Source organism: Falco cherrug, chromosome 4 (assembly GCF_023634085.1).
Source record: "Falco cherrug isolate bFalChe1 chromosome 4, bFalChe1.pri, whole genome shotgun sequence".
Taxonomy (NCBI): Eukaryota; Metazoa; Chordata; class Aves; order Falconiformes; family Falconidae; genus Falco; species Falco cherrug.
The window spans coordinates 22,450,512-22,475,084 of NC_073700.1; the positions used below are offsets into that span (position 1 = coordinate 22,450,512).

The 24,573-nt window shown below is 41.8% G+C and overlaps 1 protein-coding gene across 8 annotated transcripts in view; it reads left to right on the forward strand.

Annotated features, from left to right (window-relative positions):
* The window catches only part of ITPR1 (inositol 1,4,5-trisphosphate receptor type 1), a 183,606-nt gene that overhangs the window by 59,729 nt on the left and 99,304 nt on the right, over window positions 1–24,573 (forward strand). For 6 of the 8 annotated variants that reach the window (XM_055709389.1, XM_055709390.1, XM_055709391.1 and 3 more), the window contains 19 exons: window positions 1,409–1,567; window positions 2,815–2,913; window positions 3,371–3,454; window positions 3,544–3,690; window positions 5,019–5,114; window positions 6,565–6,609; window positions 9,561–9,715; window positions 10,992–11,091; window positions 11,539–11,699; window positions 12,470–12,611; window positions 12,988–13,146; window positions 13,727–13,899; window positions 14,160–14,279; window positions 15,583–15,777; window positions 18,083–18,334; window positions 19,714–19,855; window positions 20,862–21,015; window positions 21,351–21,538; window positions 23,034–23,172. In XM_055709389.1, coding sequence (XP_055565364.1) covers window positions 1,409–1,567; window positions 2,815–2,913; window positions 3,371–3,454; window positions 3,544–3,690; window positions 5,019–5,114; window positions 6,565–6,609; window positions 9,561–9,715; window positions 10,992–11,091; window positions 11,539–11,699; window positions 12,470–12,611; window positions 12,988–13,146; window positions 13,727–13,899; window positions 14,160–14,279; window positions 15,583–15,777; window positions 18,083–18,334; window positions 19,714–19,855; window positions 20,862–21,015; window positions 21,351–21,538; window positions 23,034–23,172 — 2,710 coding nt within the window. The remainder of the gene's footprint in view (window positions 1–1,408; window positions 1,568–2,814; window positions 2,914–3,370; window positions 3,455–3,543; window positions 3,691–5,018; window positions 5,115–6,564; window positions 6,610–9,560; window positions 9,716–10,991; window positions 11,092–11,538; window positions 11,700–12,469; window positions 12,612–12,987; window positions 13,147–13,726; window positions 13,900–14,159; window positions 14,280–15,582; window positions 15,778–18,082; window positions 18,335–19,713; window positions 19,856–20,861; window positions 21,016–21,350; window positions 21,539–23,033; window positions 23,173–24,573) is intronic. The other 2 variants (XM_055709396.1, XM_055709393.1) reach the window with 1 other exon arrangement.

Below are 24,573 nucleotides of genomic sequence, written 5' to 3' on the forward strand. Positions count from 1 at the left end.
AAATACTTCTTGAAAGACTCATTAGAGTTGGCCATTTGGAAGATGGTACAGGCACTGTACAATGCCAAATACGGTCTCTCACAATCAAATGTTGACACATCAACTAGTAAACTAATCCAGAGAAGGAAAATCAAGCCATATAAGTAATTGCAGTCCATTGAAGCAAAGGATATGCTAAGTCCGAGGGAGTGAAAAGAGGAAAAAAACCCCCATGCATCAAACCCAAGAAAAATAGAAAGTACAATAACTGCATAATTAAAAAAGACAAGTCTTTAATAAATGGCGAAGACAATATGCAGCTGATGTGGGTTCACCCTGAAACCAAGCATACCTGCTTCCACTAAGTAGAGAGTCTCAGCACTTCAGAAATAGGGATAGTTGCCTCAGCATTTTGAGCCTTAGATGAAGAAATTTCTGTACTGATGATTTTTATTTTATTGTGCTGACATGGTACCGGGCAGCGGGGTGGGGCTGGGGGTGGGGGGTGGGGGTGGCTAGCAGCACCGGGAGGCTGGGCTTCCGTTTTGCAAGGAGAAATGGCTTGGCTGCCCTTGCAAGCAGTTGCAGGATTTGGAGCAACCTGGTGGAAGAAGGGCAGGGATGTGCCTGCCTTGGTTTAATTAAGTGCACTATTGGTCTGAGTGCCTGAGGCATTAAAAAGGAAAAAAAAATAATCTACTTGTAATCATGAAGGAAGAAAAATTATACCCATTTGTGATTGTACTACAAATATCCACACTAGTAAGAGCAGCGGTAAGTTTTTGCCCGTATTTTCCCATAACTCCCATCTGTTCTATGAGTATTTGTGGTAGTTAAAAGGCGTCAAAAAGTGGCTTTCTGTACAAAAGTACTTGTCTGCTAAATTTACTGGAAACTAGCAACAATTGGTTGGAGCTGGTAGGTCGGGAGCTGGCAGATGACCTGCTGCAGCTCACACATTCTTGCTGAGGGAGTGCAGACCGAAGGGTGGCACACAGCGGGGGGCTGAAGAATGGGACTTTGAGGAGAGTCTTCAGAGAAGCAGTCACGTTTTCTGTTAAATGAGACAGAACAGGCAAGACAGGAGCAGCTTTACTTCTCACCACCCCCCTCTTACCAGGGAAAGCAACTTAGTCCTCAGCATTTTACAACTTTTGATCCTGGGTTTTTGACGAGGGCATTTCTAAGTGTTTATTGTTAGCTGGAGAAGCGGCCAATTGGATTATCTGGAGATGTTTAGTGCTGTAGGATTCTATCTATACTGAAAGAAGAGTAAGTGACACTGTGCCTGAATTCATCAGTATCTTTATGTAATTTAGTTTTTACTATAATCCCTATGTAGTACTGTGGTTATCTTATGCACACTGGCTATTTATTGAGGGGAGGAAAAATGAGCATTCTTAGAACTGAACTCTAATTCTTATTCTAGCTGCTTCACTTAAAAAGTAACAAATACTTAACAGTAAATAAGAGGCTTCCAGCTCTGCTAGAGAAGAATGCTATGAGGGTGACGTTAGATGAAGCTGGAAATGAAGGTTCCTGGTTCTACATACAGCCCTTCTACAAACTGCGTTCCATTGGAGACAGTGTAAGTCCTAAGGAATATCTTCACGTACTGCTTTGTGCACAGCTTGGCAAAGGTTGTTTCAGGAAGCCTGTCTTGCAATTAATGAAATGCACAGATCTTTTAGTGCGTGATGATGCATGAACAACCTTTTTCCTATGCTGTCATGAGGGGGAGGAAAATTTGCTATGGTAACTTGTATTTTGGAAACATGCAGTGATTTAACGTTGGAGGGAATAAGGGACCTAATTACGCTAGCCTTTCACAATTGCTGTCCAATTCAAAATGGTAGGAAATGTTGAGTTCCTTCAGTAGATTTGGAACAAATAATTAGCGTCTTGGTTTTCAATGTTGTCAGTTTGGAATCAAAATTCATTTTCATTTTGCATATGAGGAATGAGGCTGTTACGAGATTAAATGCTCCCATTCATGGGAGATCTGGGAAATAATGGGTTCTGAATTAAATGCGTTAGCATTTTAATCTCTTAATCTCTTTTTTACAAAATCTGAGTCACCTGAGTATACTATCTGCCTAAAACCAGGAGGTAGTAAGCTTCATTGTGCTCCGTGGTACAGTCCAGGTATATGTATGGCACCTAAACACAGCAGACTATCAAGCAGGAATAGTTTATCCTGTAGACTGGCCCTGTGTGTTCTGACGTGACTTTTCCTTTTCTACAGGCACACACATAAAGTAAAGCCAAAGCACAGGGTAGTGCAGTCTTAATGGCCATTAAGTGCTTTGTAATCACACCAATTCTCAGACAATTTATCACTAAGAAGAGTTCTATTCAATAGAGAGGAGGCTTTTTAGTTTAAGGCTTTGCCCTAGAGGAAGGGAAGAACAGGACCTTTACTGTCCATAAGAGTGCATTTGTCTTGCCAGCCTGGTCAAGAATCTGATTTTACAAATGAAAGTGCATCTTTGTAGGAGGATGATTTTTGACTGACCTTTCTGCTACAGGAATTATTTGTTAAATGTTAACCAGTGAAACAAGTTCATGGAAAGCAGCAGATAGGTTAGCTACCAGAATTGCAGTCTGTGTTCCTTCTGCAAGCCTCTGAGTCCAATAATATAGGGTGTTGGGTTTTTGAGTGACTGAGTGCAGTGAGCTAAATTCTGAAGCAAAGAGAATCCTGGTTTTTATACTCGGTGGCATCTCTTTGAACTGCAAGAAGGTGATTTCCTCCCATCATTCCCATTGAAAAAAGAAGGCAAAAAAAGCTTTCTCAGGGTGCAAATTTCTATCTGATGCTGCACTTATCTACAGGTTGTCATTGGAGACAAAGTAGTCCTGAATCCTGTCAACGCTGGCCAGCCTCTCCACGCCAGTAGTCATCAGCTTGTTGATAATCCAGGATGCAATGAGGTGAGGGCAGACGGACACAGCTGGAGCAGCTGTACAAACCCCTCTGTATGTTTCAGCCTAGCTGCTTGGACTGACTTTAATGAAAATCAGCAAGCTGGTTGGTATCTGCGGCATTGTTTAAGAATGGTTACCTGATTAATCAGCAGCTTAATAGAGCTAGCGGGCTTTTCTCATGTCTGTTGGGCACCGGACAGAGGTCTGAATTTGATGTCTCTTGCTTGAATGGCTAAACCCAAGGTTTTCCTTGAAAATCAAAAGGAGCGGCAAATGACTTCCTAGCAAGTCAGCTCTGTAGTTGTTCTGGAGTAAATACAGAAAGGGCTTTCCTTCTCTAGAGTAATGCAAGAGAGATCACAGTATTATCTTGAAAATTCCCTAAAAAGTAAGGCAGTAGTTCATGGCAGTATCTTGTACAGGCACAAGACAGTGGGACTAATGGTTGTAGTTCTCCTTTTAGGTCAACTCTGTGAATTGCAATACAAGCTGGAAAATAGTCCTCTTCATGAAATGGAGTGATAACAAAGATGATATTCTCAAAGGGGTAAGACTCAAAACCCAAACTCCACTTGCTTGTAACTGGTTCACTGATGGGCAATATCAGCACTGATCATGCTGTCTGGGCTCTGACAGGGAGATGTGGTGAGACTCTTTCACGCAGAACAGGAGAAGTTTCTGACGTGCGATGAGCACAGGAAGAAGCAGCATGTCTTCCTGAGAACGACAGGGAGGCAGTCGGCCACATCTGCAACCAGTTCAAAAGCCCTGTGGGAAGTAGAGGTAAGAATTGTAACCCTGGCTGGGGGTGGCTTTGTAGGAATGGTTACTGCTTCTCTTTAAAAACAGTGTACCTGGATTTCTTTTTTTAGGTAATAGTCTTCCTGGTGTTAGAAGTTTGATCTTAAAATGCCTGTACTTCCTGTGCTTTTTGTGCAGAATCAAAACGGAGTTGTGATATCTAATGGTGCAGGAGATAGCTTTCAAGTTCAGGTTCTTGATAATTCAGAAAAAGGGGACAGAAGAGCATCTATGAAGTAATTTTCTTACCATTACTAAAGTTTAACACCAGCTAATAATTTCAGCTGTCCTGCTGAGTGTACTGAACACTCTATTTTTGGTGTGGAATAACGTGATTATGCATATCCTCATTGGACAGGAGATTGCAACCCTTCACTGGTCTCTGTGCATTGCTTGTCTGAACTATTTTTTTTTTCCTTTACTTGGCTTTTATATACAGTAACATCTTGGCCATCACTGGCTTCTTAAAATGTCTTTCATCTATTAGTATTATTAGACTTGCTTTATGATTTTAAGTATATGTTATGCAAACTGCATGTGAGATTCATAAAATTCATTGTAATGGTGGATAGGTGTTTTGCATATTCTCTTTGCAGAAGTACCTGCTTTGATATACAGCTTCTCCCATATTTGCCTTGAAAGCGTGCCTGTAATTAACATTACTTTGAGACGTTACTAGATACCAGTAGCTTCTGTGGTAACTGTCCATGTGTGTGCTGTTAGGGGCTGGTAGGTGTGAGGCAGGGTAAGGTAGCCCTTCCCTGAAAGGCACAGGCCAGCTGTGCTGAGCTTTCCCAAAGGCAGCAGGTGTACCCACAGGGTAGCTGGTAGGAAGTAACCGATCATCAGAGGCTCTGCTTGCCAAGGGAGAAGTTAGAGAGTAAATAGAACAATCTTACTTGTTTGTGCAGCACCGTTGCATTTGAAGAATTTCCAGGTGTCTTCCCTCCTTCACTTTAAGAAAGTCAGAAGTTGGTTATACCAGAAAGGGAAAGGGTTTGTTGCATTTCTTTAGGAAGTTTATCAAGACCTAACAACCCATGCACATCTAGAGCACCTTCTTAAATGACTGCTCTGTCAGCTTGCACCATACTGTTCCTGCCATCATTCAGAAGTGGTTGAAGTGAAATAATTGTAGCCAGCTCAAAATATTTACCGTACTGTGTGTTGCTCACACAGGGAAGGTTGTTTCATCTTTTCTGGAGCTCCTTGTCTGTGTCCTCTTACCTGTACATGAAATACGGTAAATGCTGGGTTTGAAAGGGAGGTCACTGACGTACAGTGTAAATGTGGTTTCCCTTTCCTTGTAGGTGGTGCAGCATGATCCTTGTCGTGGGGGCGCGGGGTACTGGAATAGCCTTTTCAGGTTCAAGCATCTTGCAACTGGACACTACCTAGCAGCAGAGGTAGGTGTTGGGCTTGCTGAGGAGCTCTGCTTTTCCTTGCACATTATTTTCTTCCTTTTGCACCTTCTGATTATCTTTCATTTCCTGCCCTAAAAATAGATACAGGGGAGGGGAGGAGAGTGGTGTTTGGGTCCTTGGTATTTATACCAAAGTAGATGGCTAAATACAGAAAGCAAGATGAGAGAGACTTGAAGGGATGCCATGGTACAGGGGTGATCTTCAGCTTACGTCACCATTTGTATGACTTCTACAGGCAGTAACTCTTCTCCTGCAAAGAGTAGACAACAAATAGTATCCTGTCATGTGGACAGTAGAATTAAGATGGATTTATTAATAGATAAATAAATTGTAAACGGCTGAGAGCCTTCAGGGGAAAATGAATTTAACTGTTGTTAATTTCTCTTGATTCATTGATTTCTGAGTGGGATTGTAGAACTAAGTATGAAATGAAAATGCAGTTAGACTTTATACTACTCTAGTAAGAACTGCAGATAATGCTTAACTGCGCAAGCACAAAAGAAATAAGTCTTTTCCTCTCTCCAGAGTGGACATCTTTCCCCTGTTGAAATAAGATTTCAAAATGGTTTAGTAAAAAAAAAGAAAAAAAAGTCTAAGGGTTATAATTTTGTGAGTTTTGCTGCTTAGTACTTGTAAATGCTTATTAAAATTACTTTTATTTACTTGAAAGCATGGATATATCAACATGCCATTACACAAACCTCAGTAAGTAAAAGCTGTCCTGGATCTAAGAGTGCGTAGAGGGGCTGTCTTGGCCCATGTGATTGACCTCAGAGCTTCAGTAGGAAAGTCCAGATATCCAGATATATAAATATCCCATTTTATTTTGTTCTAATAAGCAGATTGGAGAAACAACAGCATTTTGTCACATGCACGTTTGCAAATCCTTTTCAGTAGTGATCCAGTATAGAGCTTTTCCAGTAAATCTTGGGTTTGCTAATCAGCCAAAACCAAACCATGGTCTTACATCATGCAAAAATATACCAGAGGAGATTGCTAACCTGACCCACAGTTAGAATAGTGTTTGTTCTAAAAGATTTCTGCCAAGCCACTAATTTCTAGATGGGAATTCCACTTGGGATTAAAAAAAAACAAAACCAAAAAAAAAACCTAACAAAGAAACAAACACCCCAAAACCCCCAAAACAACTGTGACTTGGTAACTCTTTACCCCTCTTGCCCCTTTAGTGATTATCCTGAATAAGATAAATCTCTCTGCCTATTTGCAGGTTACTTAACTGCTTAATTCATGGACAGGCAGATGCCTGATTAGAAGTGAATTGGTTTGCATAGTATATTTGTTCTGCATGTCTGGTAGTTTTTGGTGGTTTTTTTTTTCTTTTTTAAACCAAGTAAGTTTAGACCATGCTGAGGTTTTTTCCCACTTCCAGCTCTGTTAGAGTTTTGACGTGCCTGTGATTCTGTTCCATCAGGTAAACCCTGACTATGAGGAAGATGACCTGGAGTGTCAATCCTCAGTAAGTATAGGCAAGAGTATGATCTTGCCCCTAATTGAGGAGGGCTTGACACAGGCCCCGGGTGGTTACCTGGCCAGTGCATAGATGGTCCAGGCTTTGTTGCTAGTGAAGAAACTAAAAAACTGAGAATGATGGGAAGTCTTTTAAGGCCTGTCCAGAAGAGTGGGTGTTGGAAACTGGATTAGACTTTACAGATGAGCAATGCATTTGAAACCAAATTTGTACATTACCTGGACCCCCTCGCCTCCCCCCTTTGTAGCATCTCTTTTTCTGTCTTCCTATTTCTTAAACCTTTCTTCCTTGAAGCATGCTCTTGAATAGGTCTGAAAAGCAAGTTCTTCAAGGTGACACCAGACGGCAAGTGTTCCTAACAGAATGCTCATGTGGTGCTGTGCCAGTCAGTCGTCTGACCTCCCTGTTCAAGAAATTAATTCCCATTGTCATTTTAGCTTGTCACGGGAAAGCCAGGATAAAGGGTCTAGAGAGCAAGATTGGCAGGGTGAGAAATATTTCCGTGCCATTCTTCTGATTTTTCCTCTGAAAGCCAGTCTGTGTGGTTTTCGGTAAATGCTGTGTCAAAGATTGAGTGTACTGATGCTTTGTATTAATAGAAGCTTCTCTTTGGTGTTGAAGGAAGCAGCATTGCTTCCGTACTTGAAAACAGATAAAAGTGGAACAGCGCTTTCCGTTGTGCATTATGTTTTTTCATTTGGATTTGACTGTATTCTTACGCAGCTTTCTTGGTCATTTATGCTGTATTATGGAAGATGTGTTCCATTTGGATATGAAAAAGAACTACTACTCAAATTTTGAGAAGATGAATGCACAGTGAGGCTTTGGAGTCCTGCAGGGTGGATTTTTCCATCTAAAAGGATTTCTCATTATAGCCTGGCCATTAAAATGCTTACCCTTGCCCCCAGATATTGAGCTGTTATCCTGATTAGTTCCTGGTGGTATTTGGCAGCAAACACTGATCTTCTGACAGCTTGACTTCAGTAAACATCCTGAAAAAATGAACAAAAAGATCCCACAAAGCTATTGTTTGGGGAAGGGTAACCCAACACTGAATTGTTTTGTTGGCTCAACTTTTTGAAAGTTGATCAGTGTTGAGGTCTTACATAGGCATCCATCCTACTGGTGATATGCTGAGGTCTCCTGGTAAGTGCAGTAATAATAACACGCTGGCTTCAGAGTTGTACTGACTTTCCCTGCTCTGCCTCTTTACCACTAGGTGGCAAAAATAGACCATAAAGAATAGGATCAGGAGCACATAATTCATTTCTGACACAAAATTACTGCATCGTTTAACATTCACTAGTGACAGGATCGTGTAGGCTGCTTTACCCAACTTTATCCAAACTTCAGCTTGATCCAAATGTGAGCTGCCTGCAAGACGTCAGGTTTACTTGCACAGCTCTGTGTTTTGTTGTTGATTTTTTCTTATGCCTTGGTGAGCTGTACAAGAACAGGATTGAAATGGGCATGGGTGAGATGCCAGCTAGTACCTTTCAGTGTTAAAGGGGACTGCTGTCATCAGCTTCAGGGTTTAAGGTTTAGTTCTTACTAAATGGCCCCATTTCCTACTTTCTGATTTACTACTCATTTTCCGCTTTGCCACGGTTTCAGTAACTGACCTGTTGTCTCCTGAACTACAAATTGTGAATACAGAGGTGCTGCCTTACTGTGGGGATGAAGGAGACAGCAGAAGTGTGGAGAATTCGTTCCAAGTGAGCAAATTTCTCCCGGTGTAAAGCTTCCAGATGGTCTCTCAGTCTATAGTTCCTCCTTATCTTGAAAGCACACTCCCAGTGTGTGTTTCTGTTCCATACACCTGCCTGCCTGTTCCCAAGTGCAAAGTCAGACCTTAAATGTCACTACTTTACAGCCAAGTTCATTGACTGCAAATGTGCTAACTACAGAGTATCCTGAGGCACAAGCACCAGTAGATACTGTTGCCATATGTTTAAGAATTGCAATGACTTACACCAGGACTTTGAAAAACAGGTACTTGAGTGCTGACTGCTTTGGGTGTCTACCTTCCGTTGGTGCCACGATCACACAGAAGCTGGTAAATTGGGTCTTGATTGCTCTGAAAAGTACCTCTTGGATTCAGATGTTTATACATGGACAGCTGGTTCCTGTGTTGTCAGACAGCCACTTTTTCATTGTCTAGTGATAACTGGTATCTCTGTAGTAAAAGGGTTTAGAGAAAGTTGCTGCTCCTTTTTCCTAGGTTTTTTTTCCCCTACCCTTTTGTCCTTTCATCTGAAACTCCAGGGTTTTAATCAGTTGATGCTAGTACCTTTACTTTGCTAAAGGAGGCTGGTAATTTGCTGGCACCTTGGAAAGAAAGATACTTCTGATGCTATGGTCTTTGAACATGTGCTTGTGTGCATCATAAGCTCTAGCGTTAACAGCAAGACATCTAACTTCTTGATTAGCTTTTTGTTTTGTTTGGCTGTGACTGATAGATGAGAGTCCCATTTTTGCTGCTGATTTTCACATTTGCAGCTCACATAACTGCTTTATTAGGGTGATAATTGCAATATTTCAAATACATTTCAAGAGCTGGTAGTGTCAGGGGTGGGGATCTTAGCAGGCGTGGGTCATCTGAAACTTGTCAGAGTTTCTAGTGTGCTGTGGGGTGAATGGCTGGGGGATTCTGAGACTCTTCTGATGCTGTCTGCAGGACATAACCTCTGTGGTTTAGGATTCATTGTGTTTGTGATCCGGAAATACTCAGAAGTTATTAACACCAGGGAAAGCAAATAAATGGTTGTCAGGAGCAGCTATTTGTCAGTTTTACTGGCGTCCTGAAGCCCAGCTGTCTTAACTAGTACTTGGAGTGGTTCAGAGTCATGTCTGCACATCAGAGGGCACACCTATGTAACGCTAGGCAGGTGGGTCTGTGGGGCTTGGTCTGACTGTGTGTGATGGGACTTCTTCCGCAGCTGGACCCTGAGCAGGATGCCTCCAGAAGAGGCTTGCACAGTGCTCAGGAGAAGATGGCTTACTCTCTGGTGTCTGTCCCTGAAGGGAATGATATCTCCTCCATCTTTGAGTTGGACCCTACCACCTTGCGAGGAGGAGACAGCCTTGTCCCCAGGTACAGCTAAGCATACTATTAGAACTGACTGTCTGCTTTGTAGTTTGATTTTTTAGTTGTTTTTTTTTTAAGGTAAAGCTGTCTTCCACTGTTTTTCTTTTACCCTTTGGAATTAAGTTTCTTCCTCAAGTTAATGTAGAAATACTTCACAAGTGCCTGAAGCTTCAGTGAAGTACTTTACTATTGAGCTATAAGTAACAGAACACCATTTTACAGGTGGGAAAATTGAGATGAAGTGAATTCCTTCCCACTGAACAACCTGGGACTAAAAGCCTTGACTGTCCGATCAAGGCAGTCCCATGACCTGTCTGTATTATCTTAGCTGGGATTTAACATCAAGTATTTAGCATTGTGTTTTCTGTTGTTTACGTGTCCTGTACTGTTCCTATGGTACTTCTTGATACTTGAAACATGCTGAACCCTTCAGTGATTCACAGTCTGCTTGCAGGCTTTTTGCTGTCTCTTCCCACCAAGAAACCACAGCAGATTTGTTTCATTTACTTAAACCAACTCTCTAAATCATCAGATACTTGTAAGTTAGCACAAGTTAATGTGGCCACTAAAAGCAGCTGTCCTGGCTGCCTTTCCTGTCCTTTGGGCTGCCATGGTTGTGTGGCAAGAGGGGGTTGTGCTGCAGCTGAGAGGCTGTTTCTTAGCCTGGACTAAGATGCTCATCATACTCTGGTTTGACACATTTTACCAAAGACGTGGTCTGTGCAAAATAGTGTCATTGCCTGAAATACCTGAGAAGACAGTCTGGGAACAGCTGTCCCTGTAGGAGTTCTGCTAGAGAAAGTTGCTGGATACTGGTCTCCTGTTCTGGTATCTTAATGGACCTTTATTGTTTGCACAACATTGACTAGCTGTACGAAGAGTCAAAAAAAATCTCAGTTTAGGAAATGGAATAGGTATTGGGGAGTTACAGGCTGAAAAACAGAAAGGTAAGGGAGGAAGCTGACAGCTCTGATACAGTGTAGCATGTGGAAATGAGAGGACTTGAAGAGGCTTAATTTGTTACTGAGCAGCAGCTGAGTTACAGCAACAAAATATAGATACAGTCCTGTTTACAGCAGAATCGATTTTGTTATATAAGACTTCCTAAGGTGAATTTATAGAATGAAATAAAGAGAGTCTTATTCCTGTTATGGTATGCAGCATGGATAAAGATGACACTTTTTTCCCACTTGCTCCTGCCAACATCTTGCAATTCGAACAATGTGAACATTTCCCGTCTGGGAAACTGACTCATGCTTTGAAACTTTTGACTTTCTTTCAGGAACTCTTACGTCAGACTTAGGCACCTTTGCACTAACACCTGGGTTCACAGCACCAACATCCCTATTGATAAAGAAGAGGAGAAGCCTGTGATGCTTAAAGTAAGTGCTTTTACTTTGTGTAAGCACATCCTTTGGTTCCTGTACTTTCACAGAAGTGGTGCTGCCAGGAGAACTCCAGTCCCTTGAGACTACTGGATTTGTCAAGCAGTTTAACAGTAATGAATAGTGCCTACGCAAAATATTAAACTACCATGAAAACCTAGTCTCTACCAGTTATGCTGTTCACTTTCTACCACAGTCATCATGAGGAGAACTTTATTTTCCCACTGTTTACAGCAGCATTTTTCAATCTTACCTGATGTTTCTCTAGATTTAGGAGCAGCTTTGAGCTTACACAGAGTGGTACTGTTCTCAGAGTTTGGCTTCATCAGTAGACTCATACTAAGTGGAGCGTGGCTTTTCTTCTGTTTTGTTGTCACTGAGTGTATGAATTGCTACTTTGTTTTCTGCCTATTTGTTTGATGATAGAACTTCTCTGGGTTTCAGATTGGTACCTCTCCAGTGAAAGAGGACAAAGAAGCTTTTGCTATAGTACCAGTTTCCCCTGCAGAGGTTCGGGACTTGGATTTTGCAAATGATGCAAGTAAGGTTTTAGGTTCCATTGCTGGCAAGTTGGAAAAGGGAACAATAACCCAGAATGAAAGAAGGTAAGGAAACAAGAATTTGGTTCAGATAATGTAGTTTCCTTTACTCAGTAACCGTTTCTTGGAAAATTTAATCTATGTATGGTATCTTCGGAAGAGGGATTTTGTTTCCTCCTTGATGAGATTTAAAACAAAATAAAAGCTGATAGCTTTATTGTTGACGTGTCCATAGTGGAGGTTCTCAAGCCGGTTCTGTCAAGCCCTCCTCGTTGCTCTGTGAAGTGAGAGCATGAGAACTGTTGTTGTGAACTTGGAGGAATAATCCACAGCATACCTTTTTGATGGGCTTTGCAAATTGAGTGTGGGAATTCATAATCCATCTTGTGAAGACTGAACATATGACTTCTTGCAAATCCTCTGACCATGTCTGTGAAAAGTACGTGGCCACACAATAAGAGCGCAGAGTCGGCTGTGTAAGACCGTGTAAGGGCCCATGTGCTTCTATAGCTGATGTATTTTATCTGGCCTTGCGAGAGATTAGCGTAACTGCCAAGTATAACTTGGTGAGTGTGTAGTTACCATAAAGTGGTATCACTGTTGCACTGCTGTTGTGTTCTAGCTATTAGACGGTGAGGCTACAGCAATAGGGAGCGTTAGTTCCTAATTTTAAGTTCTGTACAAACCTTTGTGCTTTATTGAGCATCTGAGTCAGTCTCTAATTGATCTTTTTTTTTAACTTAGCATTTCGAAATCTATGTAAACTTACACTGACATTGTTCTTTTAACAGTTAGAATTTGTATTCTTGTATTAACAACCTCTGGCTTTCCTATAGATCTGTTACCAAATTGTTGGAGGATTTGGTCTACTTTGTTACTGGTGGAACTAACTCTGGCCAAGATGTCCTTGAAGTGGTATTTTCTAAACCTAATAGGGAACGGCAAAAACTGATGAGAGAACAGAATATTCTAAAGCAGGTAGGCTGCATTTTTTTCTAAACTCTGTCTACAGGAAGGGTTGAGAGAAAAAGAGAACCTGGCCAAATTATTGGGACCAAAAGATCCTTTGAGTTTCTAGCTTTTAGCAGGCTGTTGGTGGTAGACTGTAGGCTTTACGTTGCTATAAGAAAAAATTGCAGAATGTGGTGTTAAATAAAGGTCATCAACAATATCTTCTGTGCAGCCTACTCTGTGGCCATGAAACTTGAGAACTATATTGTATTTCTGATGCACCTTTTAGAAATTTAAAGACTCTGACACTTTTACACTTATTTTAATAACTTTTACACTTATTTTAATCAGGTGAAGGCAGTGTCTCATGGGATTTTGTCTTTGTTTTTTAATAAATCCATAGATTTTCAAGTTGTTGCAAGCACCATTTACAGACAGTGGTGATGGCCCGATGTTGCGGCTGGAGGAGCTCGGAGACCAGCGTCATGCTCCTTTCAGACACATATGTCGGCTTTGCTACCGAGTCCTGAGACACTCTCAGCAGGATTACAGAAAGAATCAGGTTTGAAATACATCTTTAGATTTCAATGGCACTAACATTGTTCCCGTGCTCCCCAAAAATAAAAGCTGTGTCCCATTAATTAAACTCTGCTGTGCTGTGGTTGTGCAGTCAGCAAGAGACTTTTGAATTGCTCAGTTTTACTCTATCTGGCATTTTTCATCTCTACCAGACACTATACGCGGTGTAATTGGTACCAGTTCTAAGGGGAATTTAAGAAAACCATGGAATTGCTAACTGTCAAATCCAGGTGAATTGGAAGATTGTCTTCACTATTGCACTCTATAAGCTCCACTGAAAGTTGGCCTGTGAATTAAGGCTGTTCATTTTTTGTTGCAATTATTAAAAAAAGACTCTTACCAGATAAGGATAAATGCCTTGGTGTGGTTTCTAGCCGGGGAGGGCGAGAGGTTAAGGTTGTGTCATCACTTGCTTTCTTTCAAAAGAACAATTTGAATCTAGTTGAGTTTGCTTCTTGGCACGTTGATATTGACAAACATCTAACTGTTTTCTGTCATCAATCATTTTCTTAAGTTCTGTGGATTAATTGCAACACCTTCCTCCTTCCCTCTGTGTTTTGAAGGAATACATTGCAAAGCAGTTTGGCTTCATGCAGAAGCAAATTGGCTACGATGTTTTGGCCGAGGACACTATTACAGCACTGCTTCATAACAATCGCAAGCTCTTGGAGAAGCATATCACAGCTGCTGAGATCGACACGTTTGTTAGTCTCGTGAGGAAAAATAGGGAGCCCAGGTGAGATCTGCATTTTTTGAATGTATGATTACCCTTTTCCTGTTAACCTTCTGAGAAAAATCTGTACCTGCCAACTTGCTAGTAAGGAACCACAGCTAGTTCACTTCTATTTTGGCACACGCTATAGCTTCCCCCTCAGGCAACCGTCTCGCTCTGCAATGTTAAAATGGAGCTCTGAATGTTTTCTTTCTGAGATGTAGATTGCTTCAGTCTAGATCTCAACAATGATTGATACCCTTTTGGCGCACGTTTTCCAACAGGTTTTTGGATTACCTCTCGGATCTGTGCGTTTCCATGAACAAGTCTATTCCAGTGACACAGGAGCTGATTTGTAAAGCTGTGCTGAATCCAGCAAATGCAGACATTCTCATTGAAACCAAGTAAGTTAATGCCTTTAAAGATGGTTTTCCTAGCGTGAAACAGAAGGAAGGTGATTCAAAGCTGAGAGCACTGCTGGCACGTCTAGAGAAAGCAATTGAGTATGTGTGGGGTCCTCTTCAGATACACAGGAGATGGGTATTGGTGACAGCAGACACCTGCCATATGCATTCTCAGTCCTGCAGCCAGAGGAATCTTTCAAGATATCTCAGGCTTGATCAAAGTAGACAGACTGCAGGAAGGTGCGCAGGGTCCCGTGGGCCTGATCCTGCTCTGGGCTTCAGACTTTGCTCCATCAGCTGCCGGAAGCGAGCGCGTGCTTCCTGGCTGTGCCCACCGAGCTCAGCCTGCGGCGCGGCAGGGGCTGGTGCTCGCCCGTTGCTGCTGCTGCGGTGAGGAGTCTGGTCCCCAGCCCTCAGCACTGCCCTGCCATTGCAGGTACCCACAGCAGGCACCACATCCCAACCGTCTGTCATAAAGATGGGTTTATTTGATATGAAGAACATGGCATAGTTACCATAAACAAGGTACTGTAGACGGGAAGCAGATCTTAGTCAGGTGGTATTTAAAACAAAATGGAAGAGAGTTTTCTTGCGCATTTAATTCTTCTCGTGAAACTGTAAAACTGTGTTTATTTCCACCAGCACTTAAAGTTGTTACATCACTTATTTGTTATTACTCTGGTGTGTTTAATTTGTCTTTTTTTCATATGTATGATCTTTTTTTTTCCTGAAAAGCTAAAAGTCCCCAAGCTTTTTTAGTTTCAGTAGCTGATTTGTTTCTAGTTATTTTGGCACGTAATCAAAAAAAAATTCTCATCCACCTGGCATTTATGGGAAAAAGAACTAACTGATTTTGAGATAATTTTTGTTTTATCAAATCCTTTCTTAGTCTGTTGAAAGGCCTTTGAACCAGTTTTCCTGTAAAGGTGTTTTTGAAAGTCAGTTAGACATGCCTTTAACTTCCTTGTTTCTTTATCATCATCAATTGAATGGAGCTGAAATACTGACTTTTTTAAAGGCTGAGTGGAAAGCTCATAATCTAAATTCATTCTAACCTAATGCTTTTATTATCAAAACACAGAAAATTTATGTAGTAGACCACTATTGCTGAAAGAGTAAGATACTCCACTTTTACTTTGCACAGTTGCAAGTTAAAATTTGTGTTTTCTGAATGCAGATGAGATCATAAAGTTAATTACTTTTGTATCACCAGTACATTTTAGCAAGTGTCTTAAAAGAAATGCTCTAAAAGATCTGCGTGGGTCTTGGCAGTTTGCAATATAACCTAACTTCCTTCTGGCAGGCTGGTCCTCTCTCGATTTGAGTTTGAAGAAGTGGCAAGTGGAGAAAATGCTTTGGAAGTTGGAGAAGATGAGGAAGAAGTGTGGTTGTTCTGGAGAGACAGTAACAAGGAGATCCGCAGTAAGAGTATCAGAGAGTTGGCTCAAGATGCTAAGGAAGGGCAGAAGGAAGATCGGGACGTGCTCAGCTACTACAGGTTAACAGCACGTGCAGTAGTTGGCTAGCAAAGTCCGTTAAGGCTGCCGGGAGAAGCCTTTGGTATATAGGCTGTAGCTGGTCTGGGGGAAAGGATGCTGGTTTCGTGGACAAAATAGCTGTTGGAATCTTGGATGAAGTCCCTTTGGAATGAGAACTAAAAGCACAAAGTTATTTGTGGTGAGAAGTTCAATTATAGAATCATAGGATCGTTTAGGTTGGAAAAGATCTTTCAGATCATAGAGTCCAACCGTTAACCCAGCATGCCAAAGCCCACTGCTAACCCTTGTCCCTAAGCGCCACATATACACGTCTTTTTAAATACCCCCGGGGTTGGGACCCCCACCACCTCCCTGGACAACCTGTGCCAGTGCTTGACCACCCTCTTGGTGAAGAAATTTTTCCTAATATCTAATCGAAACATCCCAAGAGTAACTTGAGGCTGTTCCCTCCTGTCTTGCTGCTTGTCACCTGGGAGAAGAGACGGACACACACACACACCCCTACCCCGCTGTGGGGCATCTGCAGAGAGCGATCAGCCCCCCCAGCCCTTCCTCTCCAGGCTGAACCCCCCCAGCTCCCCCCGCCCCCCCCCCCAGCCTTGTGCCCCAGCCCCTGCCCGGCTCTGGACACGCTCCAGCCCCTCAGGGTCTGGCTGGGGCTGAGGGGCCCAAACCTGAGCCCCGGCTCCGAGGGGCGGCCGCACCAGCGCCCAGCGCAGGGGGACGGGCGCTGCCCTCTCCTGCTGGCCACGCTGCTTCGGACACAGCCAGGGTGCTGTTATCTGCATGAGCAAGTTTAAACTGATTAAAAAGAAAAAATGTAATTGAGGTTTAGAGTGCCTCAAATTTGCACAGCATTAACGCCTGGATTTCTGCCTGAGTTCCCCATATGTGTGTTCTGGGGGAGCCTGTATGTTAACCCTTTAGGTTACCTGTATTCAGGCGTAGTTGGGGTGAACAGCTGCTTGCAGGAAGAACAGGATTTGACCATGCAGATGGCTTTGCTTTTGAATTTAAAGAGGTCACTGTTCTCCCTGCCTTCTAAATTGCTCTCTAAGCTGAAAGCCTTTAGTGATCCTGTAGTTCTCGGCAGAACAATGTATGAAGTTATGAAAACGGTTTGATTGATGTGCAGTGCTCTTTTGTACGGCTTAAGCTATGCTTTTAGCAGTTTCTAATGTGAAGCGATGTTTCCAGATGACTTGACAAGACACCAAGTTCTTGGCATAGTGTAAGATCAGGTTTCAGCCCAGACCAAATTCCTGTGTCTGGGTTATAAACTTCTATGAGTACTTTGATGGACTCAGTTGTGGTGATACAGAAAGTACAACTAGATATTTTTTTTAATAGCTATCATACTTTGCACTACCTCTTCCATTGAAATGGGTCTTGCAGTAGACTTCTTAATACATGTTTTTATTTGAGCCTATTGTAGGACTAAGCTCAGAAGGAGACCTCTTGTATATATTTTAAAAATTTGTACATGCTTTCAAAATAGATTTTTCTTGCGCTTGTTTTTAATTAAAACTGATAGCATTAATTAATTTTAGTCTACATTGTAGACTCATGAATGTGCTTAGAACAAGGGTTTAGGATACAATTTGGTCAAATTCCCACGAGGGGTGCTGAGAATGAAAAGGAACATGCTTTCAATTAAATGTTCGTTTCTTTAGGAAACCTCAAGCTGACGCTATTCAACACAAGCCTGTCTGAATGCTCATGAATATTGGACATGTGCTTTGTGACTAAAGGTTGATTGTCAGTCTGTTGGATGTGCATGACTTAAATGCCAGTTGCTTGCTTTCAGTTTATGGACTGAAAAGTTTAGGAGTTAAATTTAGTTTTTCTCTACCAATTCTTTCACTGGAGGGAGCAGAGCTCAGCAGCTGTTTGATCAGGTACCTAATTTTTAATGATTCTGTAGTCCATCTATGTTGTTGCCTCAGTGAACAATTGTGGCTTCAGCATCAGTAAAAATTGTTTAGTCTTCTACAGTATTTAGGCTGAGCTGCCTTAAGTATTCCTTGGATCCTTCTGTAGCTTTCATAAACAGTGTTACTTAATTCTATGAAACTCTCAGGCAAATACGATGACTCCTTTTATTCTATTTTTCCACTGTCACCTTTTAGTAGTGTTTGATAAGTATGTTGTTCTTCCCATAGTAAGTATTGGCTATATTACTGAAAATAAAAGAATCATTCTGTTAATACGTAAGAGTATATCAGTACTGTACCCAGTGGACATTTCTGAAAATTAAAGTGTAAGCTGTTGATGTATTTTTTTTTTTTATTTTTTCCCCTGAAGATACCAGCTAAACCTCTTTGCTAGAATGTGCCTTGATCGACAGTACTTGGCCATAAATGAAATATCTGGCCAGCTGGATGTGGACCTCATTCTCCGTTGCATGTCTGATGAAAACTTGCCATATGATCTGAGAGCATCTTTCTGCCGGCTAATGCTTCATATGCATGTTGATCGTGACCCCCAAGAACAAGTAACACCAGTGAAGTATGCTCGCCTGTGGTCTGAAATACCTTCTGAAATTGCTATTGATGAGTAAGTACTTGCTGGAATGGTGTGGGAAAGGAAATTACATCACTCTTATTACTAAAACAAAACCAGATCAATCCTAAACTCATGCATTATTTAGACTGTTTCTGTTTAAAAATCCCCAACCATAATGTATTCAAACCCCTAGTTTCATGCCTGTACTGTTTGCTGGACAGAACCTTCCTGACAACAAAATAACCTTCCTGTGTGTGCGTGGTGGAAGCTGTGAGGCCGTGGGGTTTTATCTCCAAAATGCAGAGTGATCACAGTGATGGTCTGTCTCTGATTTGGGTGATGTGACAAGTGACCTAGCCCTGGGGAGCAAAAGCAAGGGAGGACTATCTTATTTTTCGTCCTGCCTTATTTGATTAGAGTATCAACTCTGCAGGGCAGATTGTCTGTGTGGTAGCTTGCCCAATCAAAAGCAAAAACAAGGGGAAAGACGCTGCAAAAAGTAATGCACTGGAAACAGTCGCTTTCCTTAACCTCCAGTAGAAAATACTTAGATATAGTGGTGAAAAACCTATACGAAACCACAGCTAGACTGGGGATGTGATTCCTTGACAGTAGGCTTGTATTAACTCTGTACAGTACAAATTACTTAAGATTTATAGTACTTCACTGCTCAGAACTCAATTTGTTCAGTTGGAGAAAATGATCACTTAAAATGGGTGTTAAATGTTAGGAATTTGAGTCTTGTATTAGTACTGATGTTTAGTGGTTTCTCGTTTTTCCCCTCCCTTTCCTCCTTGCTAGCCTAGTTTTCTTTGCTGAGAGAGATACAGTAGATCATATTCAACTTCAAATGCCAAAAGAGAAAAACAAATGGCTCCAGCTCTGGCAGAGGCTGAACAGTGATACGTGATCAAACAGGAAAACAAAAGTAGTTAGTGGAAGGTGGTGGGGACTGTCTTTTTCAAATGCTTTCTGCACATGCTGAGAAACAAACAGAATTTGTATTAATAAAAATTAATATCTACTTTGCATATATATTGTTTTTATTTGGAGGAAAAATAGCATCTGCAGTCAGCATCTGTTGGCCACATCCGTTCTCCTTATTGCTGTACATAGCTTGTCATTGTTTCCACTAAAATAATAAGGGTTTCTTTTTTTATTTATTGGGACAAAATTCTCTTTTTTTGTTTTCCTCAGACATTTTTAAATAGTGCAAAATGAGCATATGGGATAAAATGGCAAAAGCCAGGAAATTATGGTGTCAGCTTCCTGACTCCCTCGTTTGGATAAATTATTTAACAGCTTGTAACTTTTCTTAGATTTTGACAAACCAGTGAAAAATTGTATCGGGGGAAAAGAGCCCTGTGTATTTGCATGCTAAGTTTTGTGTTTTGTTTTGTTTTTTGTTTTGTTTTTTTTTTCCTCTTCAGCTATGATAGCAGTGGAACTTCCAAAGATGAAATTAAGGAGAGATTTGCACAAACAATGGAATTTGTAGAGGAATATTTAAGAGATGTGGTGTGTCAGAGGTTCCCTTTCTCTGATAAAGAGAAAAATAAGCTCACTTTTGAGGTAGTTATCCAGTTCTGATTTTATCCTTTTATTTAATTTTTTTTTGTGGAATGTTGGTACTTTTTTCAACACCAGGTAGTTTGGCAAGTATTTAGTGAGTGCTGAGCCTCAGCAGGCTCCTCCTTCCCACCGTAGTCCTCTCTTTTCATGCAAGCAACCCCAGTGAAGTCTGTTAGTTTGCAATGTTGGTTCTTGAAATAATAGTTACTGAATGTGAGCTTATGTCTTAGATTTGCAGCAGCCTTGTTTACTTTTTGTGCTCTGAGTGTTATTGCAAAGTCAAGCTTTACTGGAATGAATAGTCTCAAACACTAAATGCTGTGTCTGCATGCACAGATAGTCTCTAGAGCTTACAGTATTACTCATGAAGAGAATGGTACAGTGTCCTGTGACTTACTGACCTGTTAAAATAGTCTGTGCAAGTAAAATGTAGCAAGTCCATGCAATAGTATTCCCTAAATAACCATCAATGTAAGAAAAATGTGATATTTCTTTTAAAAAACCCACAAGGTATTTGAGGGAATATACTTCAGATAATGCAAATATTTAATGTAGACCCATTATATGTAATATTATTATGTGTGGATCTTGAAGCAGTGCATGTGGAGGACTAGTGGTGAAACTTTATAACTTGGTAGCGTTAAGCTTTATATGTGTGATTTTTTTATTTCTTTTTTGGTTAAGACAAAACCATAAAAAGCATCGGTACATTCCCTTTAGTTTTGACCTATCTAACCTTTTCTGTAATGAGATAAAAATGGTATAATTTGTAGCTATAGAATACAAATTGCAGATACTGTTAACTCCAAGCATTGCAGTATCTGTAGCAAGTAGAAAACTTTCTGATAAAATGCAGAAGTATACAGTCTTACGGAATTACAGGGTATTACGATAAGAATATGACTCACAGCCAGGTTCTTGAATTTTTCATTGTGTAAAGACAACTTGATTGTGGTAGCAAAGTGTTTAGTATTAATCGGGCTTTTTATTATTGTTATTTTGGTAGGTTGTTAACTTAGCCAGAAATCTGATATATTTTGGTTTCTACAACTTCTGTGACCTCCTCAGGCTAACCAAAATCCTCCTTGCTATATTAGACTGTGTGCACATCACTACCATCTTCCCTATTACCAAGATGGCAAAAGGCGAGGAAAGTAAAGGTAAGGCTGAAAAATGATTGGCACAACAGATCGCTCTTTGATAGTTTCTACTTCATCTCAGAATATCTGTGTGGGTTTAAAATCTTTTTCTTTCTGTCCACGGCTTGGTTGTAAACCTGAGTCGTGCCTACAATGACCGAGGGAGAGGGCAGGGGGTTTCTGCAAGTACTGCAAGTGCTTCTGTTGGCTTCCATCTGTTCCAGGGATTTAGATGTCCGCCTGGCCTTGTTTAGTGTTGAGACAGTTTCTCCTTGTAGGAGGTGAAGGGTCCTTGTCCTGTTAATGCAGTCCCATCACACCATCATAACCTTACCTGTTTACCTACCTCTCTGAAGGGAGCAATGTGATGAGGTCCATCCACGGAGTCGGTGAGCTGATGACCCAGGTGGTGCTCAGAGGCGGTGGGTTCTTGCCCATGACTCCACTTGCTGCTGCTCCTGAGGGTAATGTCAAGCAGAGCGAACCAGAGAAGGAGGACATCCTGGTCATGGACACAAAGCTGAAGATCATTGAAATACTTCAGGTACTAGCAACACAAAGTGATGTAGCATCACAGGCTGGCTTTAGGCATTAATGTAGTGCCGTGCTGCCTTTTAATTAATTTCTGCCTCCTGTGTGCTTCTTGAACTGGTAAAGCACTGCAAGGGTGACTTTTCCAGGCTTGCAGCACTCAACTTGCATATGACAATATTATGCCATTACTGAAACAATTTAAAAGAAATGAGTTTGTGGTAGACAGCTGCATATTTAACAGTGATTTGTAAGTAGCTGACTTGCTGAAGTGGAGCACTCATTTTCTACCTTACTGTCTTAGTAATTTCTTTGAGTCTGCAGGGCCATCTTGTTAAGTGTCCCAAGGAAGGGGGAGATACTTGAGACTCCTCTTCGTACAGCCATCAGCCTGAAATGTTTAAGTGTGCACGTTTGCCAGCCTTGCCGTCTTTTCCATCTCTGTCTGGCTTTTCTCTCTTGTCCACTCCAAAGTCTTTGGGGCACAAAGAGAAAAGCCTTTTCCATTTCCACAGCTCTGCCTTGATCTAGGTATTACTGCCGAATTACTGCACTGAAATCCATCGTCCCTCCCTCGGTGTAGGAGTCCCTTTTCTGTTTGGTGGCTTCACGGGCAAGTTCATGGAGGCCAGAAGGCTGCAATAGCCTTGTGGGCGAAAGTATGTGAAGCAGCAGGAAAGCTACAGTGTACCTTCCCCGTGCCCCCGTGGGAGGCTTCGCACATAGCTGGGGTTGAGGTTCTGCCCTTCCCCTCAACAGCAGATGCAGCACGTAGGGGAGGCTTGATTCACTTCGCTTCCACCGTTGCTAATTTTAGTTAAAGCTAGAACTTCTCTTGTGGCCTGGCATATGCAACGGGATATTTTAGTGTGCCAGTATTCCCCCTGTTACCATGGTCTAGTAAAACTGGCATTAAGCATTTTCCCCTAAATCTGAGAGAACTGTGAGTGCTCTTCGCATTGTACTTCTTTCTTCAAGAGGGAGGAGGACCACCACGAAGGTGGTGTCTGCTGCGCCGAGGGTCTTGCTGGCACTGGCTGCTGTTGTGCGGCAGCTGCGATGCTGCACTTGTGGCTTGCGAGGCTCCTCTGCCACAGGGCCCTGGAGGCAGCACTGGGGGGGAGGGGGGGGGGGGGGGGGGGCGGCAGCAGTGCTGATCTGTCAGATTCCTGCTGATTTCAGTACAGAGATCAAGTGCTGCTTTCCTTTCCTGGGGGGCGGCGTGATGGTGCCTGCATCAGGCAGTAACGAGGGATCAAAACTCTGCCAAAATCTTTTACTCATAAGCATTTATTGTTCTGTGTGTGCTTGTATGCTCGTTGAAATCACTGAAAAAAATTGCTGAATTTGGGGGATTTTTAAGAAAACATTTTTGTACCTCTTTTCTACATTAAATCCACATCTTTACTATGTTGGTCTTGCATGTTGGTAGCACTGCATTATGTGTAAATTGTACATAAGCTGAAAACAGGCAGGTTATTTCAACATTTTCACTTCTCTCTCATCAGTTTATTTTGAATGTGAGATTGGACTACAGAATCTCCTGCCTACTTTGTATATTTAAACATGAATTTGATGAAAGCAATGCCCAGATGTCTGAATCACCCACTGGAAGCAGTAGTCAAGAAATGCCAGCTAACGTACCAGGTTAGTTATTTTGCAAAGAATGAGTTTGTGTGGGTTTGAGAAGACTCTTGAATCTCAAAGGTGCTAATTGGATAACTGATTCAGGTTCTTGCTTTGGCATATGAGTGGCCCCACTGAAGCAGAGTACTCTGTTAGCAGTGGGAATAATGGAGTAGGGATCATTTCCATGTACTCCAAAGAAACCCCAGGATTTATTTGTACTTCCTCCTACTTGTTTCCGTGTGTTAAGTGTGACCAAGAGCCTGAGATGCTTTCTTTAAAGAAAACTTGAAAAAAACCCACTATCATGTGTGATCTATCGTCAACCTCAAATGAAATCTTTTCTGTTAATATTTCTGGGTGAAGGAAAAGGGTCCCCAAAGTAACGTGATTTCCTTTGTCCCTTCCCCCAGCCTGATGTCTCGACTCACTCAAATTTCTCTTTTCCAAAGGCATTGTAGGAAGGCAGGACATCTGGAGGTGTCTATGTTAGTGCTGCTAGACAGGGATATGAAAGTAAGCTGTTGAGGAGCTTGTCATGTCCAGTGTTCTTAGCTGTAAGCAGGGTAGTTAGCGGGCTGGCTAGATGGGGTGTTGTCAATTGCTGTATCACTTTCCAGGGGGAAAAGTGTCCTATAGCTAGGACCCGTACTGTTTAGGAATAACTAGACTTCAGAAGCGGGCTTATTAGACATCAAACAGGTTTTTTTCCTCGATTTGGGGACTGTATGACTAGATGCAACGGAGAAAGCTAAGGAAAATGTGGTTTAGATGTGAAGTCTTCAAAGGGAGGAGACTATTCTTTTTTTGTCTCACTTCAAAGGGGATGCATTTACTTTTTCCTTGGGCTGTCTGTCCGGCAGCCCCCCGTGGTGCTAAGGCCTTCGAAGCTGGGCTGGTGGGGAGAGCAAGAGCTCTTTCTGGGAGCTCAACTTGGGAAGAAGAGGTAAACATTTTTTGCAAGGATGTGAAATGTCCATGCTCTCTTTCCATTTCCCTTTGCAGGTCTTCATGAAACACTGAGAGCTCCAAGTCTGTTTTACCATTTTTCTGACTTGATAATACTGGTCATTGCCTATGTGATAATATGTACCTTACACTGAAAAATGCAAAGACCTTTTTGTCTGTTGAGCCATAGGGGTATTGCTGTCATTGCTGAATTGATTTAGAACTTCCCAAGGATGTGATTTGTCATTTCTTGTGGATGACCCCTCTGAATGACACCAGGTCCCATCAGTGTCCTGGAGTGATGCTGCTGCAATCTGAAAATAGGCAGGAGAGGAACAGGCCTGGATGTTGCTGAAATTATCATGGAATTTGATCTGTGAGCTGAGAACAGGTTAATTTAATGTGTTATGTTAGCAGGTTGCTTCACTAATCTCTCAGCGTTCCTTTCAGCTTGTTATGACCCCCTTGCTCACA